Here is a 21,812-nt window from a genome sequence, read left to right on the forward strand (position 1 = left end):
TAAAGAGTGTTCCATAAATTTCCATACATACGATACATAAAAATGGTTTTCATAAAAAAAAAAATCTTTATTTTTCCTATGCATGGAAATTTATTAGACACTTGTATATTAATATGAATAAGTATCGATTTCATTACGAAAAATGTGAACTGTATTAACAGCGAAAATTAAACGAATGATTCTGTTAGTATAACAATGTCCTGGCATCACGAAAGACATAGAAATATCATTAGATTTATGCGTTTTAAGTTTTAAAATACTGAAAAAATATAAGCATAATGACAAAAAAATTGCTTGATTTAACTTTTGATTTACGAGTATTTTATTATCTAGTAAAATTTAAAATGTTAAAATAACACACTATTTTCCTTATGTATAAAAATACAATCGGCAAATAATTACAGATATAAAAAGAAATTAAATAAATTAAATTAAATATAAATAAATATATAATAATAATAATAATAATAATAAGTGCTGTATAAATTTACACGACAGTTTTTTTGTGCCAATATTTACCTGTAAGGATATTTTGAATATTATAATTTAAATGAATCCTTCAATGTTATAAATAAATGTAAATAATTAATTTAAGACTGTACATATAATTATATATTAATATATATATATATATATATATGTATATTATTGTTATATATGTAATTAGATTAAGTTATACAATTAAATGTTTTGTTATTATTTTTGTATTAATTATTTTGTTATTGTTTCGTTATATTATTGTTATATAAAATAAAGATAAATGATTTTGTTTTATTGGTGTTATTTTATTTTAAAATAATTATTTAATACACTACTTTATGTAGCTGACATGCAAATGACTTACTCAATCGATTTATACTTTTTACAGGACGGCCCAAAGAGGAGTGTAATGTATTTAGGTTGTTTGTATGCATGTGTTTCCACCATAGCAGATAGACGGCTGAACGGATTTAGATGTATTTATGGTGCAACCAGTCACTCATACAGTAACGGTTGCATCGGCTGTGTTGGTTGAGCTTCAGCGTTGTACACCTCGCATCCCTTAAAAAAATCGGAATTAAAAATGAGAAAACGGTTTTTAAATATTTATCTGAAGAGTATTTGGCAACCCAAATCTGCTGAATATCTCGTTTACTGTAGTCCGGATTGGGAAAATTTAAAATCATTGTACAAAAACCTTTTTACTTTTTTCCCCACCGCATTTCAAGGTCGAATTTCAAAAATCTAGAAATTGATGTACTGACATGAAGATTACACTCACGAAAAATCAAGTTGATTTCTTCATTTGTTAGAGAGAAATAAAAAAGTAACAGGGTTAAAAAAATTCAAAAACCAATTTTAACTCTTGAAACTCGGATTGAAACTCAAAAATATATGAAATTGGTTTTTAGATGTTAATAATCAATCAGTTCAAACTCAGCGCCCGCGCGCGCTCACACACACACACACAGAGAGAGAGAGAGAGCGTGAGCGAGAGAGAGTGAGAGAGAGGGGTGAGTGAGAGAGAGGGGAGAGTGAGTGAGAAAGAGAGAGAGACTCACACAGTTCACTACTACATAAATATACTTTTTTCGAGATGAAATACTTGTATATCCATCCAAAAACCCTTTCAGTTATGCCAAGAAACATGGGTAAAAATTTAGCAGCGATTTATAAAATACCTCTTTATATAATAGACAAATCTACTTTTTTTTTAAAAATAATTTAAATTATTTATTTAATTTTTTTAAAATTAAATAATTTTTAAAATCTACATTTTTTTAAAAATAATTTAAAAAAAAATTATACTATATACGCATATTATACACAAAATTGTCTATAATTATCCTATATTAGTAATTATCGTATATTAAACAGCAATGGTTTTTTTGACAGCCGTGTTTCTTAATATTTATCTCTTTTTCAAATGAACTATATAATTATGAATTATTTATTCACTCCACAAACAACTTTATTATACAATCGGAACAAATTTAGTAGATATTAAAAAATGATTTTGTCATAAGTTCTTTCGTTCTTCGTTCGAAATTGAAGATACGAAATTTATTTTTTACTTTATCAGAAAAAAAAAATTTTCTTTATCAGCAACATTTGGTTAAAATAACGTCTTTTCGGCATTTTATTCCGTTTTTTTGTTCTTTTTCATGTGTTATCACCTACAAACACGCACAGCCTTGTGAATTGGCAAATGTGAGAAGGGGGAAAAAATATACCCAAAACTAATTAATTTAATTTTTTTTTCAATTCCTTCAGTTTTATTTGTAATTATTTACGAAAAATTAGATTCGTCAACATAAGAAAAAGTTTCCTACATCCCAATAAATTATTAAATCACGATAGAATATTTTGAGAATAATTTAGTCCATTTTCTTAACGGATACACACATAAAAAATCCAGTTTACTTTTAAATTTCATCTGGCGGAACAAATTAATTACCTCTTACAAAACGTGATTTAGTTAGAGACTTAAAATATTATTAGACGATAAAAGATACGCTTTTGGTTTCAACCTTCCTTATTAACCGATAATACAGATATCTCTACAGATTTACAGCTCGTTACAGTGGTAAAGGAATAATTCACAACTCAGCAGTTCTAGTGTTAAATGAACACTAGAACACGAGTGTATATTAATATACACTCTAAAAGGACATATATATTAGTGTGTGTGTGTGTATATATATATATATACACCAAAAAGAGAAAGCTGAATTATACAATTTGTTTAACAAATTAAAACATTTCTAATAGCAATAAAACTGCCCTCTGGCGACAAAATAACATAACTTATGTCGATAGTAAAAATTATAACCATTAGTTCCAACTTTATAATTTCAATAACTTGCTATGCGAGTGTAGATGATAATAATTATTATAAGATCATTCTTGGTAATAATAACCTCTCTGGCTTTCATCCGGGAAGTTTCTTAATCGAATTATGGCCAAGTGTAGTACCTCTAAACAACGAAGATTTTTCTTGAAAAAAAAAAAGCTGGAAAGTATTGCATGATTTTCTACGCCAGTCAAATTATACAATTTATTATTTCCTTGTACGAAATAAAGGAAGTATTGTGATCGCAAAAAATTTCGGTTTTCAGATTTCAACGCAAATATCAATTTTGACCATCCCTGAATGCATTTTGACTAGTTTCGGCGTGACGTCTGTACGTACGTATGTATCTCGCATAACTCAAAAACGATCACCTATAGGATGTTGAAATTTTGAATTTAGGACTGCTGTAAAACATCTAATTCTGCAACTTCCCTTTTGATTGGAATCGACTGAACCAAAAGTGTCCAAAAAAGGCCAAAATCCAAATTGTTTTGGATTTTGGACTTTTTCTTAACTGCAGTAATAAGCCCGCATTGCGAGTTTTTCAACGATGAATCATAATACTTATTTTCATCGGTTCCAGAGTTATAGCAAAATAACATTTTAATTAATGAAATATTAGATTTTAACAAGCATATCAGTTCGAATCAGACTTCATCACCTTTTTTAATTTAAATATATTGATTTATTAATAATTATCCTCTGTAAATAAAAAATTACGATAAATAATAATTCAATCAAAATAAAAAATGAAATAATATCAGAAGTTATTAACGAAATAAATTTTTGTGTACTTTTCATTTTAAAAAAAAAATGTGTAAATGTAATTTAATAGACGTACAAGGAAGTCATGTGATGTCCACATTAGATTTTTTTATTTCCATAATAAACGTTGTTACAACATATATGCCTCTTAATATCGGCGGACGGCAACCGTAGCAACTCAGATGTCAGCGGGAGCACAGTATACGTACGCGCTGGTATAGCGTCACTCCTGCCGCGCAGTTTTCCCACCATAGCGGCTCTGCGGCCCCATCACACTTAGGCACCAATAAGAAAGCGTACACGAGAATGAATTTTTAATTCATCGTTGACCACCACCTGGAGAAGACCAAGAAGAAGAAAATAGAAGAAGACAGCAGAAGTTTCCTGGCCCCCTCAACGTGGGACCTCCTGGCGGATGCTAACATCCCTGTCGGAGCAGCAGGCCTGGCCGGCCCCCGGGAAAAGCAGCTGGACGCGGACGCTACCTTCCCGCTCCAGCTCGCCGGGCTTCAATCCCCTGGTCGGCAGACTCAGCAGCAAGAGCCGGCCAGCGTGGGATCGCTCGGGGAGCACTGCCTCGGCCGCGCCGGCTAAGGACGACCAACGCCGACCCGACACTGCGAGGCCACCACTGCCTCGCTGTAATGGGGACCCAACAGCCACTGAGGCAGATTTCAATGGACTGATTTCAATGAAGGAGCCGCAACTCCCCGACTTCGCCGGAGACCAGTTTCCGGACCCAACAGTTCTTTTCAGAACTAACGCAAAACGCGAAACTTTTCAGGGCTATCATAAGGTTACAAATTACAACGAACCGTGGAAGTCATTCGACAACAGCCCTTCTCAGGGCTACCATAAGGTTATAAATTACAACCAGCCGTCAAAGCCAATCGACGACAACAACAGCCTTTCTTAGGGCTACTACACGATTATACAGCGCCACGTGCCGTCGAATCCAATCGCCGACAAAGTTTATTTATAATAAAAAAACGTTTCCGTTATTTTTTAAAATATTGCGTCCCTCGATGGTTTTTTTTACCGATTATAATGATTACTAAAATAAGATTTAACCATTAAACTTCCAAATTTCAAATAAATTTCTTTTTGTTTTTTGGGGCTCTTTTATTCCAAGGAGACAATTTAGTAAAGTTTTTTTTTTTTTAAAAAAAGGACTGTTTAAAAATATTGAAAAAATAAAGTATAACTTTTATGAAAGAAATGGAAAACATTGTTTCTCATTTTGCATTACCTGTATACCTGTACTGTTACAATACAGGTGAAAAAACTATTTAAATTTTAATTTCCCTTTAAGTGAAAAACAAAAAATATATTTTTTTAATAATAAAAATTAAAAAGTGTTAAACCGAAAAAAAGGAATATATATAATTTTTGGATATATATAATTTTAAGAAAAAGTGTTGTAAAAATATCTGCAATATTCTGTATCTGTAATATTTGTTAAGCTTAACAAATCTGCTTAAGTAAAATTTTCTATAAATCTCACACCCCAATAAAAGGTAAAACAAGAATAAATTTTTTCTGTGTTTAAATTCAGGGGTTAATATTTTGGAGAGGCATCTTTTCATAACTCTGTGCAAGATGTATAAAATATTAAAAAAATTAAATATTAAAACTGAACAAAATACATATCAATTTTTAAGAGGAAGGGTCTGATTTTTAGAATTTTTTTTTAATTTTTATTATTTATAGTCGTATATGATACATTGTAGGGTAACAAATTGCTAAAGTAAGGTTTTTTCTATAGTGCCTCTGAAGAAGATCGAAAATGGTTTTTACGCCATACCCCTATCCTGTTAACGAATTTATGATCAATGCACCATACATAGAAATATATGAGCCAAATTAGAAGAAAATCGGTTCGCTCAATCCCGAGATATTAGGAAAAAAAACAGTACAATACACATACGTTCATATGTACATACATACAAACTTTTTTTTTGGTCTAGATGAACTACTTGCACCCTAATACGTAAAGATTAGCAAAACAAACCCGATATCCTATTTTTGTCATGATTACAATCATACTTTCTCTTTTAATATAGCTATTCTACCTATATTCACCGGGAAAGAGAAGACTAACTCCGGTTAGTGGTCTGCCATAAGCTGCCAGCGTGATTAAATATTGAAAATTTCGGAAAATCGATATTTTTCTTAATCTTCTATCATCCTTACAATACTTTTATCTCTCTAGCTTTAAATTGTTCGTCAAAGATATAAGGAATCAAGAATAAATCCAACAGATTGCTCACATAAAACTGTTTGGAATTAGCATACAACGGCTAACACCAAATTACTGTTTCGTAATAGATGAAATCTATAGCGTATAAAAAATACTAAACCTGACTGGGATTCGATCCCAAAATTTTCCGTAATACTTTTATTTTACTGGAGCATAATAAATTCTTTCTGTAATATCGTAATTCAATAAAATTTATATTACGAATCTCCAGATTTAATAAATAAAATATTTTCAATTCTATAAAAAAATTTATGTAATACTCTATTTAAAAAAAAAATCTAAAAGTTTGCTTTTATCCCGATCAAATAGCGCATAAGTAAAAACTTGTTACAAAAACAATTTATTTCACAGTAATTATTTTTATTTACAATTATTCACAATCAACCGGAACCATAAGTAACTATAATTACAATAAACAAATGACATGCAAAGAGAGGTCTTCTATTGAAACATCTCAAGAATTATAAATGAATACACATGTATACAATATAATAAAGTACATTCAAGTATATAATAAAGATAAACAATTAAATACACTGGTGAGTGCAATGAACATCTATCAATTCCATAACATAAAAAGAAAACACCAAGAAGTATGCCTCACAAAGAATCTCAAAAAACGAACCAAACGAAGAAATATAAGGAGAGGAAAAATAAAAAACAAAACTAAATGAAATATTTTTGACGAAACATAATATCTCAAATGAAGTAGATTCACCAAAATCTCGAAGAACTTCACAAATCCAATACAAGTACAAACAAGCAAAGAAATAAATGCGTGTTAAAAAAGGGTTCTTACATAAATGTGAATAATATTCTGAAAATATGAGATGCTAATATGCATTGTAATGTTTTTAACCTGAAGAGAATATTATACATGTATAAATTTTTATTAAACATGATTCATTTCATTTGAATTTTAACCGGAAATAAACAACCGCAAGACATTCCGAAGACAAAAAAATAATAAAACTTGATTTAACTTTGCAGTGAAAGTTTAACGAACTGATGACCTAAAGAGAAAAAGATAAGTCGCACATATGTAAATAAATATAAAAAGGCCAAAATAACATGAATGGATGAATGAAAATCTGTTAAATATTTTAACCTTTAAATCGATTATATAATCGAGTGTGTGACTAAAATACAATACAATTCTATTATACAATTTTAAAAGATTACGTAAAATTTTATATACCCTAATAAAAATCCTGACGTTTTATTAGATTTATTCAATAAGGATTTATAGGTTAACATTAAAATTGAAAGATCAATCAAAGAAAAACAGCTAATAATTAATATCAATTAACTATTTAATAATAGTTTCTTCCTTTTTACTGTTAAGTCTCCCGGAATTACCGTTCAGGTATTACATCAGAGGATGAATGAGGATGATACGTATGAGTGTAAATGAAGTGTAATCTTGTACAGTCTCAGTTCGACCATTCCTGAGAAGTATGGTTAATTGAAACTTAATCACCAAAAAACACCGGTATCCACGATCTAGTATTCAAATCCGTATTTAATAATACTAGAAGCATTCTACTAGAACTAAAAATATTTAATTAAAAATAACATTACACGTAGAAATTATACTCTAAATATTTATCATGAAATATAGCAAAACACATCAAGTTATGACACGTAATATATTAGTAACGAATTTGGCCACCAGTGTTGTTAAAAATGAATAAATTTACCGGTGCGGAAGGTGTTCGCTGTGTGTTTTGGTTTCACAATTTGCAGTCACCATCTGCAGTTCAACGTAATTTTCGTCGAGAGTACGATAGGGAGCCTCCTATTTAGTCTGATGTTTGGTATCTTGTGGGTGTGAGGTCCGTGTCTGTTGACTGTGGTGTCTGAATGTATGTGAGGGCGTATTCCCCCTTCCAGAAGGAATGCACACCAGCTGTACCAGGAAAAGGGGAGTAGCCAGATGGAGGTTTAGTCGGTAGTGCGCAGGAACACATACGCATTTAATAACATCTTGAGGAACCTATTAGCGAGCCCAACACTGCTCAGGCGCCCGTACAAGGGGTTCCTCCACCTGTTTAAAAAAAAGGGGTAAGGAGCCTTCTAGTAGGCACACATTATACTCTTGTTTTCGTGTGAAGAACAAACTGTTCTGTTAAACGTACAAAATCACCAGGACGCCCACACGTCCCTGAAGCTGTTGTAGAACAACTCACAGAACGCTTTGCTCGAAATCCGAAGAAATTAACTCGAAGTGCGTCATGTGAGACTGGCATCCCATAAACGACTTTTTGACGCGTATTACGTAAACTATTGCACTTGCAGCAGTACAAATTAACCGTGGTTCAACACATTACAGATGATGAACAAATTGGTCGGTTGCAGTTTTGTGAAAATGATGGATAGAATTGCAGACAATGATGTTTAGATAATGTAATTTTCGGTGATGAGCTAACGTTTCAAATCAGTGGCAAGGTGAACATCCATAACGCTGAATATGGAGTGGCAAAAACCCTCACGAAACTCTGCAATAAGGTGTGACAGCCTTAAGGTTAATGTTTTTGTACCCTAAGCAAAAAAATATTTTACGCCTCGTTTTTCTTCCAGAATGCAACCGTTAATGGTGTCGTTTATGTAGACATGCTTCAAAATTTACTAATTCCTCAGTTAGAGATGATGACCAAGGTGACGCCATTACTGTCAGCAAGACGGAGCACCACCTCACTACCCCCTAGAAGTCCCGAGATTTTCTTGATTTAGAAGAAAGTTTTTTTTTCGAGATTTTCTTGGTCTAGAAGTCCGAGATTTTTCCAGGTCGGTAGATTGGTCGTAAACGTTCAAAGACATGACCACCTTGCTCCACACGTTTGGGGTTTCATTAAAGATCAGGTTTATATACCGGCTTTGCCTGCCGATCTTGTTGAGGTAAGACTTCGAATTTAACGCCGCACTGCAGAGGTAACGTCCGACTTACCGCCTACAGACTGCAATGAAACAGACTTCAAATAAGATATATGTCGCATTACAAATGGAAGCCATATCCAACCAGAGTGATTGTTGGGTGACATCCTTGATCTGCTTTAATATAAAATAAGACTTCAACAGAATGTGTAAGTTATCTCAATAAATATTTATTTTAAAGTTGTGAAGTCGTTTTTGAACCACCCGGTAAACAGGTATAAATATTTAATTTTATTCACATCGTGCTTAGTATTATCTCCTTACTATATAAAGAAACGTCTTTTTCGTTTGTTCCCGATAACCGTAAAAAATGGATCAATTATTACGAAATTTTAACTGTAGTTTTCTTATGATCCACGGAATATTTATTACAGTTCAAAACCCTACCGGTCTCACTACTATATATAACATAAACCATTCTTGCTTAAGAAGATCCACTTTTTGTTTTCGATGTTGTAACTATTTTGCCGTCAGAAACGCACTCATTTTCATAGTACAACGCACTACACACGTTCGATGAACGAATACCCCTACATTCAAGCAACAAGTTAATACTCATTCACCCACATGATTCATTACTCAAGTCAAATTGAGATAATGTAGTCTGTTATCGACCTTAAATTGTGCGTGACTCAAGAACGACTTTTTTCAAAGAGGTAGAGGAACCTCCATTTACGGGCGCCGAAACAGTGTCGGACTCGTTAACAGGTTCCGCCAGTTATAACCAAGGGCGTATGTGTACCTGCGCACTACCGACTAAACCTCTACCCCTGGTGACCCGCCCCACGTGGGACTAGCTGGTAAAGCATTACTTCAGAAGGGTTGGTAAGCACCCACACACACATTCCAACAACAAAGCAAATAGCAAGGCACATACACACACAAAAACAGATCCACACATAACTAAAAAAAAAAAAAAAAAAAAAACCACCACAAAACAACACCAAACACACTTGAACCAAACATACCGACACGTATACACCACCCGTTCATTGACACACGCACACCGATAACAGTTGCAACACTCATACTTACCATACGCATACTTAAACGCAATCAGCTTTAACTCGGAAGTGAGGGAAGCCCCGGGACCCCAGCCAGTGAAGTGATCGCGGCTTCATTGCATCTAGCCGATCGCCCACGGCCCTGTACCCCCACTCAAGAACGACTTAACCAATCGTCATCAAATTTTTATACGCACAACTTCAGTTACACTACTACAGCATACCTAAATTTTAACGAAATTGATAAAGTAGTTTTGGAGATTTTCCAGCCACAAAATCTTATCATATATATATATATATATATATATATAGTGAATACTATATAGCCTATAGTGAATACTATTTATCATACTACAAAACGTAAAAAAAAAATTCATTTTCATCTCTCAACCCCCGCATGCGACCGAAGTAATACAGTACAATTCTTCGAAAGTCAGTAAAAAAATAAGCTTACAATACGAGTAAATAACTTAGAACCTCTTTTAGTAAATACAATTTCATATGTATCGATCATTTTCTATGTCATTATTGACTTCTTCAGACAGTTATTATGTGATTTATTAAATCTTGTAATGAGAATGCGATTTGCTTCAGAGGATGAGATGAAATTACAATTTTGTTGCGTTTGAAAATGCTATGGCCGACCGGGGTTTTTTTTCTTTGTTTGGGCGAAAAAGATTTTTGTGTTATCATCGCCTGGAAAACAAAAGTATGAAATATTAAGTCTAATAGTACAACAACAATTAAAACAAAATAAAAACTTAAAGTAGAAATTTAAAAACAAACAAATTCAAAACAAACTAAAATATTAAAAACAAATAAAAAATTAAAATTGAAACTAAAATGTTAAACACAAAACACACGAAACATACAACTATTGTAAAAAAAATTTAAAACTCTATTAAAAAGTATATAAGATATTAACACTTCGAAGAAAAAAAAACACCTAGTTTAACGTGTTTAAACTAGGTACAGTCATTATTGTGACGGTAGTTGCATCGCATGCATACTGGTGCGTTTACTGCCGATATCAGATATCCGTGAGTAGCTCTTGTACGTCCTATCCGCAATCGGCAGAGGACCACTTCCTCACGACGAATTTTCCTGTATGAGCAGTCCCGTGACAACACAGAACCTTTAATGTGCCGGAGTTTGTTATTTACTGTAGCCGTCCAGTGATCTTGCCACTTTGTGCGAACTGTGATTTTTACATAGTTAATAAAGTCGGATGTAATAACACGGGTAGTGAAGGATGGTTGACTACATGCGTCTTTAGCAGTGGAATCTACACGTTCATTATCCGGAATCCCCACGTGGCTAAGGATCCAGCAGAAACTCATTTGTGTATTGCGATAGTTCAACTCCGCGATTGCATTGTAGATTTCAGTGACCGTAGGATGTCTGGAATAAAAATCCTCTAAGGTTTGGAGAGCACTACACGAATCGCTACAAGTAAGGATATGACGGTACTTAGGGTTAATGATATTTAAAGCCTTATTTATAGTGTACAGTTCAGCAGTAAAGACACTCGTAGTGTAAGGTATCCAGCAGCATCAATAAATGTGCATCCAACGGTATCGTTCTGTTTCGATCCATCTTTGTATACTACTGTGTCTGGGTTTGTCTTGCGACCGGGATTGTCTATAAAAGATCAATTTGTATTAATATTCGTACAAACGTAAAAAGAAATTAGTTTGAAAATACAATTAGAGCGGATAACCGTTACTCGCATATTTAACAACTGAAAAGTCGTTATTCATCCAAATTAGTACATTTTATCCGGTAAATTGTGAATAACTCTGAGAGCAACCGTCTACAAATGATGAATTCAAATTTCTTTTTAACCTTTATTGAAAGGGGTGTTAGATTTAGAGAAAACTTCACATAAGCAAATTTGTTACGCTTAACCTATGTATGAATTTCATATAATTTATTTATTTCTTATAACTTGTTCCCCATCTTTAATATAAATACACAGACACACACACACACACACTCTTTTGCTTTATTGTTTTTTTTTTTAATTTTTATCATTAATAGCTGGAAAAGTCATGTAATAATTTACCAGCTCTTTTTTTTATTATGGTATCGAAAAGTATAAAAATAAGAAGAGGTTACATTTTTAACTGTTAGAAATAATTTCAGTCGGCCATAAATGCCGGAACAATAACACAAAATGAGAAATAAAACTGTTTATAAAAAAGAATTACGTAAACTAAAATTCATAAAACTATTTACCGGTTACCTGTCATGGCGTAATATTTATAATTAAAAATATTTTTAACGAACTAATAAACATACATATGTATACTAGTTAAAGATAAAACATTAATATAAACCAACGTAATGTTAACTTGAATTTACACATGGAAAACAAGAATTCTAAAAAGTTGTTTACTGTACAGAATTCAAGAAGAGAATGAGTAAAAAGAAAGAGAAAACTATTAACAAGATTATTATTGCTATAACATTTAGTAAACCAGTAGGAATACTCTTCTTTGAGAATATAAAAAAAAGAGAGTTTACGTTATCCATAAATAGGTTCTTTGGCAACAAATAAAATACGTGATATGAAATAAGATTTATTTTTTTTTTAAAACCGGTTGTAAATAAAATACATTAACTTTTAACCTTACTCAACATAATGAAAAATAAAATATATTTTTCAATATACGCTTTTTATCACAATAATTTTACTTATAATATAAAGTTTAAATAGAACAATCAAATCATCTGTCAAAGACAAAAGTGATTTTATAATAAAGCTTACATCAGGAAGTTTTCATAAATCTACTTAAGATATATTTAATATTTGTACGATTTTTCATATTGAATATAAAACAATTCAGCGATTCTTTCCATCGGATGCATTTCTCCTACACCCAAAAAACATTATGATTTGGCGCCAATTAAACAGATAGAACTGATTTCGTGTAACTTAACACTTTTGCTTACAAGAATACTGCGACTGATTATGTTTTGATTGCTATCTTATATATATGAATGTTTATTTGTCCTGCATGCATCCCTATACCACTCATACGATTGCGATGAAACTTTGGTGAGTTGTTGTACGCACGCCCGCAAAGGTTTCTGAATTAGTTTATTAGTTTGGACTCACTAGATGGCGCTGGGGGTCAAGATATTTAAAAAAATGTATTTCTGGTCCGATTTGTCTCATATTCAGAATATGCGTTACTTACACGAAAAGAATTACCACTGCAAGAAATGGATCCGTTAGATGACGCTGGGGTTGAGGTATTTGCGAAATAAACAAACAAATATACAAACAGACTTTCTTCTCCTACATCTATATAAATAAGATGTAAATGTTCGTTTGTTCAAAATCTTAAACCTCCGAAAGTTCTTCACCGATTGCTTTGAAATTTTTGGCACAACGTTGCATTCGAATACGCGCATGTTTTTATATACCTAAGATGTGCAAGTAAAAACATGCTTTTTTTGAAAAACAGTGCTATCTGTTGGATGTAAAAGCAACACACGCTATACTAAATATTTTACGATTCCATTTCAATGTTTCCGATAAGTATGTCTGCTATAGAACAAAAAACTACTGGACCAATTTACGCGCGGAGGGAAACGGTAGAAAGGGAAAAATCGAAAAAGGTAAAAAGGGGAAAGTGGAAAACAGAAAAATGGGAAAAGGAAAAACAGGAAAAAATATAGAAAAGGGAAAAGATAAAAAGGGAAAAATAAATTGTGGAAAAAAGGAAAAGGGGAGGAAAGAGAATATGGTAAAAATGAAAATGGTACAAGGAAAATGTGGAAAAGAGGAAAAAAGAAAGGGGAAAAGGGGGAAGTGAAAGGGTAAAAGGGAAAGGTTAAATTTTGTGAAGGTACGTAATGTTCTTTTTGTTAATGCTTTATCAAACCTTCAATTACGTTCATTTAATGTACATAGACTCAAATCTAGCAACAGCGAACCATTACCGGATCTGCTAGTACATATGTATACAAGGCAATTGAATGTGTGTCCGCTATAGACCTAAAAAAAACTACTGGACCGATTTACGCGCGGGTGTTTGCAAAATGGTCCGCGTTGTCCGGAGAAGGTTTAAAGCTACTAAAAACCTGGAATTGATCAGTAGAAAAATAGTTAGGAGTATTTTAAACTACTACTATGTTGAGAAAGTAGTCTGAATTAAATAAAATTTGAAATTATTTACATTCTGACTTTTAAACTTAAAGGTTAAATTTTATGAAGTTCTGTAATGGTCAGTTTTTTAATGTTTTATCAAACTTTCAATTGTATTCATTTCATATGTATATATATATATATATATATATATATATATATATATATACTCAAATCTAGCTATAGCGAAGCATTGCCGATCTGCTAGTTATAACTAAATCACGAAACAAATTTAAAATATAATTAATTTAAAAAAAAAATAATGTTACTCTTCGATAAATTTTAAACAATACTAATTAAAAAGTCTGAATTTTTGCATTCCGTTTAACGTGTATGTGCTCAATTTTTATGTAAGTCTTCCGATTATGATTTCAGTTAGTAGTTATCATACCTCTTTATCAGTATGATTCTACATTAACATTTCTTGTTGGTTTATATTTTGAATAATTAATATGGGCTTTAACATACATATTTTTAAATTAATTTTGCATTTCGTGATGCTACTCTGATCATGGTTTTATTACAGTTTCTCTTGACCACTCAGATAAATGCCCCAGTTATTTTTATCCATCAAGTAGAATATATACCCGTTCCTGAACTGATCTATATAATGTATTATTATGAGATACCGATCATAATAAACTTTTTTTTATTTATGTGGCAATAATAAAACAATAAAAAATTATAAAATACGTAATAAAACATATTTTATGTTATGAGAATTAACATGCCTGGATAAATTAAATCGTGCCTCATCTGACGATAAATACAGTATCGGGTTTTTTTTCATCGTCAATGTTTTTGGGATGCCAGTTGTAATAATTAATTAAGAATAAATTTCTTTTTGTTTGTTTTCTTACGTTATTGCATAGGTGTTGCACAACACGGTTTAAAATTTAAATCGTGAAAAATCTTTCGACCAGAAAGCATAAAAGCTTCCGCTCTACTAACTTTTTCTTCGACCGAATAAGGAAGTTTAGAAAAACCCAACTGCAAAGAACGAAACTGTAGTGCGTTGAAAATGATCATCTTACAAATGACAATAATAGACGAGAGAATGGTAACATATTCATAATGGTAACATAATAAGTTTCTTATTTGTATTTATAAAATGGATAAGACTATAAACAACTCTTATTAACATTAAAAAAAATATGTTCGCAATAATTGCAGAGATGAGAAGTCTGCATCTTGATAAAAATAAAACAGCTGATGTGGACATGACTTTGTTGTACGCCTATTAAATTACATATACACATTTTTAAAACTACATAAAATTTTATTTCATTAATTACTTCTGATATTTTTAATTTTTTTTTATTGTTATTATTGAATTATTTATTGTAATATTTTTTTTACAATCAGAGGTTAATGATTATTAATAGATCAATATAATTAAATTTAAAAAAAATTAAAAAAGGAGATGAAATCTGATACGAACCGATGTGGCCTTTCCCTTGTAAGATCCAAATATTTCATTAATAAAAATTTCATTTGACTATAACTCTCGAACCAATGAAAATAGGTACCACTTATGTATGATATATCGTTGAAAAGTTCTCATAAGGGCTTATTACTGCAATTCAAGATCCAAATTGTTTTGGATTTCCGGCTTTTTTTGAAATTTTTGGTACAGTCGACTGCAATCAAAAGGGGAGGTGTACAACTAGATGTTACAAGACTCCTAAATCCAAAATTTCAACATTCTACGGCTAATCGTTTTTGAGTTATGCGAGATACATACGTATGTACATACAGACGTCACGCCGAAACTAATCTAAATGAATTTAGGGACGCTCAAAAATGTATATTTCCGTTGAAATCTAAAAACCGAAATTTTTGCGATCACAATACTTCCTTTACTTCGTACAAAGAATTAAAAAGGAATTGTAAGAAATATGAGGCTACAAAACTACTACTAATTCTAAGAGACTACCACAGAACACGAGTAAAGGCTCTCTGAAATAAAGGAATATGAATTATTAATTTTTATCGTAATTTACCACTTTCTTTCGAGGGAAAATATTTTGAGTAACTTTACTCATTAAGCTATAACCAAGCGCTAATGAAGACGAAAATCATATTCTTTTTACATTTAGACAATGTAATTTGTTACTTAAAAGATTATTCTCATAGGGAATGTTAAAAAACTAAAACGTTTGTTGGAAAATTTTATTATGTTAATAAAATTCCTCTACAAAATGTAAAAAGAATCAAAGAAATCGGTGAATTCAGTCACAAGTACTGCTGATCATACATTATAAAAAGTATTTTCTATTTTTCTATGTCCATGCAGGAAAAAGTATCATACATAAAAGTATATCTACATGATCGTATAAAAAGTATCTATTATACGAGTACTAAAATTATGTATGATAAATATAATATATATATATATATATATATATATATATATATATATATATATATATAAAACAGAGAGAGAAAGAGAAAGATAGCGTTAATAAATTATGAGAATCCTTAATAAAAAACATAGGAAATTAAAATTTGTTTCCTCGGGGGCGGGGCAAATAAAAAATTTTAAATGAAAATAGTAGGATTGTAAAAAAAACATCTTAAAAGGAATCTAAAACCTAAACTGGGCTAAGAAAAGCCTAACAAAAATAGCGGTTATATTTTTATTTTTTTTAAAGCTACTTTCAAAAGTGGTCTATTTTGGTCTACTTAAATAATTCTTCAACAGCGGAACACAAAAAATTCAAATTTAGCAACGCTTTTACCTCGAAATTGTCCGGTAAGAAACCACCGAAAAATAGAATAGGTACTGATAAATAGAACCTTTGAGGTATACTGCAGGCCACTTTTATAACTGGCTGTGAAAAATATTAAATGACCAGCACAATTCTGTTTAACGTTACCGGAGCCGGAAGTTTTCTAAATTTTTGCCCTTTAAAATTGTATGTCCAAATTCTACCCTTTCCATTTAAAATTTTTGAGTTCGTTCTTCTTGAAGGCCTTCTGGATGTTTGGGATGTGGTAGTCTCCTACCGAAAAATTGATCGTTTTGAGTTTGGAGGATTTGCTAAATTTTAATTTTTTTAGTGTTTAAATTGAAAATTATAATTATAATTTTATTAAATTATACGTACATTATATACTCATACGTGTGTTATGAATATTGAGAACTTATTTATTTTATAACAAAGAGTAAAAACCAAATATTTTATAAAATAAAATCAATGCTACAATTGAAAAAATGTTTACCGAAAGCAGAAAATTGAAAAAGACTGCAAAAATAATTAAGTTATAAAATAATTAATTTTAAATCACACTATTATTAATTTATCATAAGCAATATACTTAAATAAAAATGAACAAATCTTTTCATTTAAGATTCTACTGTACAACTGATACGTTACCACGATACCTTAGTGGCCTTGCTAACAGATGGCAGCACTAACAAGATTTTATTTAGTTAAACTTTTTTTTTATAAATTATTCCTTCTTCATTGAAAGTTTTTTAATTTAATTAATTATGCATTATTTTATATATATATATATATTAGCTGACCCGGCAATGCTTCGCCATAGCTAGCTTTGAATATATAAATAGATGAAATGAACACAAATGAAAGTCTGATAAAACATTAGAAAACTGAACATTATGGAACTTCACAAAATTTAACCTTTCCCTTTTTTCCTCCTTCTCTTCATCCCTTTCTCCCTATTTCCCTTTTTGGCAAAATATTTCTTTCCACGTAACTGATATAAATTCTGAATACGAGCGAAATCGGACCATAAATACAATTTTTCTAAATATCTCGACCACAGCGCCACCTAGCGGGTCAAAACTAATTCAGAAACCATCGCGGGAATGTGCACAATAACTCACCAAAGTATCATCGCAATCGAATGAGTGGTTTAGGAACGCATACGGGGCAAACAAACATTTATTTACATATATATATATATATATATATACACACACGAGGTGCGACAATAAAGTAATGAGACTGATTTTTCTTTGCAAAATGTGGCTACCCTGCAGCTAGCGTAGGCACACCATCTTTGACCTTGGTCTATAAGTATAAGCTACTTCTAGTACAAGCGGCACATTGATGCAACTGCTCAGTCGTGAATTGTGCTGTAATAAGTGAACACGTGTTTGTGTCTCTCGTCACAGAAATGAAACCGCAAAATATTGCGCAACGGTATGCCAATCCTTTTTTCGTTAAATCGGGTGAAAACGCGACGACAACTTATGGTAAGCTTCAGAAGGCTTTTGGAGAGGAGGTTATGTCAAGAGTTCAAGTTTTTCGGTGGCATAAAATTTTTAGTGAAGGCAGAACGAATGTTGAAGATGAAGACCGCAGTGGACGACCATCAACCTCACGGACAGATGTCAACTTGACCAGGGTACGTGAAATCGTACGATCTGATCAAAGATTATCCGTGAAAATGATTGCAGAAGAACTCAACATCAATCTAGAAACGGTTCGTCTAATATTAACTGAAGATCTTGGTATGAGAAAGATTTGTGCAAAAATGGCCCCCAAAAATCTCACACAACACCGAGAAACACGGAAAAATGTGGCAGCCGATCTGTTAGAGCAAACGGAAATCAATCCAGATTTGTTGAGCCGTGTTATCACTGGTGATGAAGGTTGGTTTTTTCAATACGATCCAGAGACAAAACGCCAAAGTTCGCAACGGTGCTCAAAGGGATCACCCAGACCAAAAAAAGCTCGCATGTCAAAGTCAAAAGTGAAACGCATGCTTGTGTGCTTCTTCGATATCAAGGGAATTGTTCATAAAGAGTGGGTGCCTCCTGGACAAACAGTTAACCGATATTTCTACAAAGAAATTTTATAAAGACTAAGTAAACGAGTTCTTTGTGTCCGTGCCAACATTGCTGATAATTGGATTCTGCATCACGATAATGCGCCATCCCATACTGTTCTGTCAGTACAGCAATTTTTAACCTCAAAACAAATTTCAGTACTACCACAGCCACCTTATTCACCAGATATCGCTCCGTGCGACTTTTTTCTATTACCAAGAGTCAAAATGACGGTAAGGGACACAATTTTCAAACAACACAAGATGCGGTTTCATTTCTGTGACAGAGACACAAACACTTGTTCACTTATTACAGCACATTTCACGACTGAGCAGTTGCATCAATGTGCCGCTTGGACTAGAAGTAGCTTATAGACCCGCATCATGACTTCCTTCTCCGCCTATTAAATTTCATATAAACATTTTTTTGCTGCACTTCATTTAAACTTATTTCATGTGGAAGTGAGATACGATCCTACAATTTCTTAATGAAGTGGACAGTTTTACACAATTGCATTGTGATGGACACCAAATTGCGTCATGTTTATTTGTGGTGTCCGTATCAGCATTTTGTATTACTTTATATATTAATTTTGTTTCACAAGTGAGAATGTGTCGAATCCGTAACAATGGACAGATCGGTTCGAATTCGACTTCATATACATACATTTTTTTTAACATTTTTATTTTTTAATTTAAATATATTAATTTATTAATAATTATTAACCTCTGTAAAAATTTCTGAATTAAAATGAAAAGTAAAAAGTAATTTTATTTTCATATTTTTTTTTTTTATTGTTATTAGACCAAATATTCCATTAATTAAACTTTCATTTGGCTATAACTAGAACCAATGAAAATAAGTACTACTTATATGGTTGAAAAGCTCTTAGTGAGGGCTTATTACTGCAATTAATAAAAAGTCCAAAATCCTAAGTTTTGTGATTTTGGATGTTTTTGGTCCAGTCGATTGCAATGAAAAGGAGAGGTGCATAACTAGATGTTACAACAGTCGTAAATCCAAAATTTCAACATCCTACGGCTAATCGTTTTTGAGTTATGCGAGATACATACGTAGGTACAGACGTTAAGCGGAAACTAGTCAAAATCGATTCAGGGATGGTCATAATGGATATTTCCGTTAAAATCTGAAAGCCGACATTTTTCGCGATCACATTACCTCCTCCTTTACTTCGTACAAGTAAAAAATCAGGAACCAGATGATTGCTTGTCCGATGGGATCGAATATCAGGGATATATATAGCCAAATTTTAATTATTTCGATCAACAGGTTTTCGAAATACGAGGAAAAACTGTTCAGAATAATAAAATAATTTTAAGTAAGTTAATATAACCTAAAACCGACCGATTTAAAAGTTTTTTGTTTTAAATAACTTAGCAAATAAATTTGTACTTTGTAATTTGCAGGAAATTGGCTTTAACAATTAAAGCAAAATTTGCTGCAATCAAAAAGTAAAAATCTAAAAATAGTGAAAAATACCTTCCTGCTTTCTTAATATTGTTAAAAATTTAATATCAATACACCATTGTTCAGATTTATTTATTTTATTTGCCCTCTGCTCAATGTATACATCTCCTGCCATTTTCTTTCTTCTTATTTGTTAATGAACCAGCTGATTTAATTTTTGTTAGATCTATTAGTATATGAATACTTACTTTCTTTTACATCCACCGATGAACATGAAATGTAACTGTACTAGTCTGAAAATTTAATGTTTTAAAAATGTGTATTTAATGTAAATGTGAATAAAGTATAAATTATCCATTTGTTGTTTTTTCCGCAATACTTAGTGTAGACAACTATCACAACCAACGAATTCCTCCACGGCTGAAATTGTCGTACAACCATATATAAAAAGATTCTGAGACATTTTCGAAGAATTTATGTTGGGCGAAGCGGGGCAAGGGAACGAGGGATATTTTATCCCCCTATTTATCGTAAAGCCTGGATATCAGTCCCCGGCTATGGGTCTATGTAATTATCTGACGGTATTTAATTTTTAGTGGCGATTATATATTTGTTTTTATCCTAAGGTGAATGAAGTTGGGGATTGCGTTTGTTCTTTATAGATCGATTTTTTACTTGGGTTATTCCTTGGGAGATTAATTAGATATTTGCGTCCTTCTCACGACGAAATTTCCCTTCAGTCCGCCCACCCTGAAGGCCTTTCGGTTCTAGTAGAAATGCACTAGATGGGGGCATATATTTTGGAGGGTGCTTACGTTGAGCCAGTCCGGAGATAATTATCGATCAAATACAGCCGACATAAGTACGTTCATATATATTCCGAAAATTTCTGTAACTTTTCTTGTGTGTTAAGAACTAAGGAATCTTGAAACATCGACATTTACAAAAATCCCGTTATCCAAAATTTCAACCGATTATTATACTTTCCCTTTATGTTGCTGTTGTACCAATAGAGCGACAGCCGGGAAAGTAAAAAATATCAGTTTCAACTTTCTTATTCTTTGAAAGTAACCTGTAACATACATGTTAAAAATTATAATATAAATTAAGTTTTATTTATAAAAAAAAAGAGTAAATCAAGTAAAAGTAAATACAGCAAAGTAAAAGTAACGTAAAAGAAGTTAAAATGGGAATAAAAACCGTTCGTAATCTCATATGTAAATAAATATAATTAGAACAACAAAAAGTAAACTAATAATATTTTATGCGATGAAATTACTATTATTAGTTTTATTAAAATATTACAGTAGCAAAAGGAACAGTAACAACCCGAATAGAGCGTTAAAACTATAACGCATTATTTATTACATAAAGTTAACCTTTTTAAAACCGTAGAATTTCTATCAAAAGATGTTAATAAACTGACGGGAAAAGATTACATCGTACGAAATCATCGGTTCGAATATCCTATCTAAAGTAATACACCACTATAGTGAATCGACCATAACACAACTCTCACTCTACCGACTCAATTTTTAGCTTACAGTATTTGTGTACAACTATTTGTATAATCAATGCGCTGTATCTTTGTCGATGAGTTTCAAATATAATCACTCGCTTCATAAGTAAAA

The 21,812-nt window shown here is 31.8% G+C and overlaps 1 protein-coding gene across 1 annotated transcript in view; it reads right to left on the reverse strand.

Annotated features, from left to right (window-relative positions):
- Positions 1 to 21,812, reverse strand: part of LOC142329161 (uncharacterized) — a 488,476-nt gene that overhangs the window by 373,444 nt on the left and 93,220 nt on the right. The window contains exon 2 of the mRNA XM_075373514.1: positions 845 to 1,041. Within this exon, the coding sequence (XP_075229629.1) occupies positions 845 to 927 (83 nt within the window). The 5' untranslated portion in view covers positions 928 to 1,041. The remainder of the gene's footprint in view (positions 1 to 844; positions 1,042 to 21,812) is intronic.

The sequence above is a fragment of the Lycorma delicatula genome, chromosome 8 (genome assembly GCF_047948215.1).
Source record: "Lycorma delicatula isolate Av1 chromosome 8, ASM4794821v1, whole genome shotgun sequence".
NCBI lineage: Eukaryota > Metazoa > Arthropoda > Insecta > Hemiptera > Fulgoridae > Lycorma > Lycorma delicatula.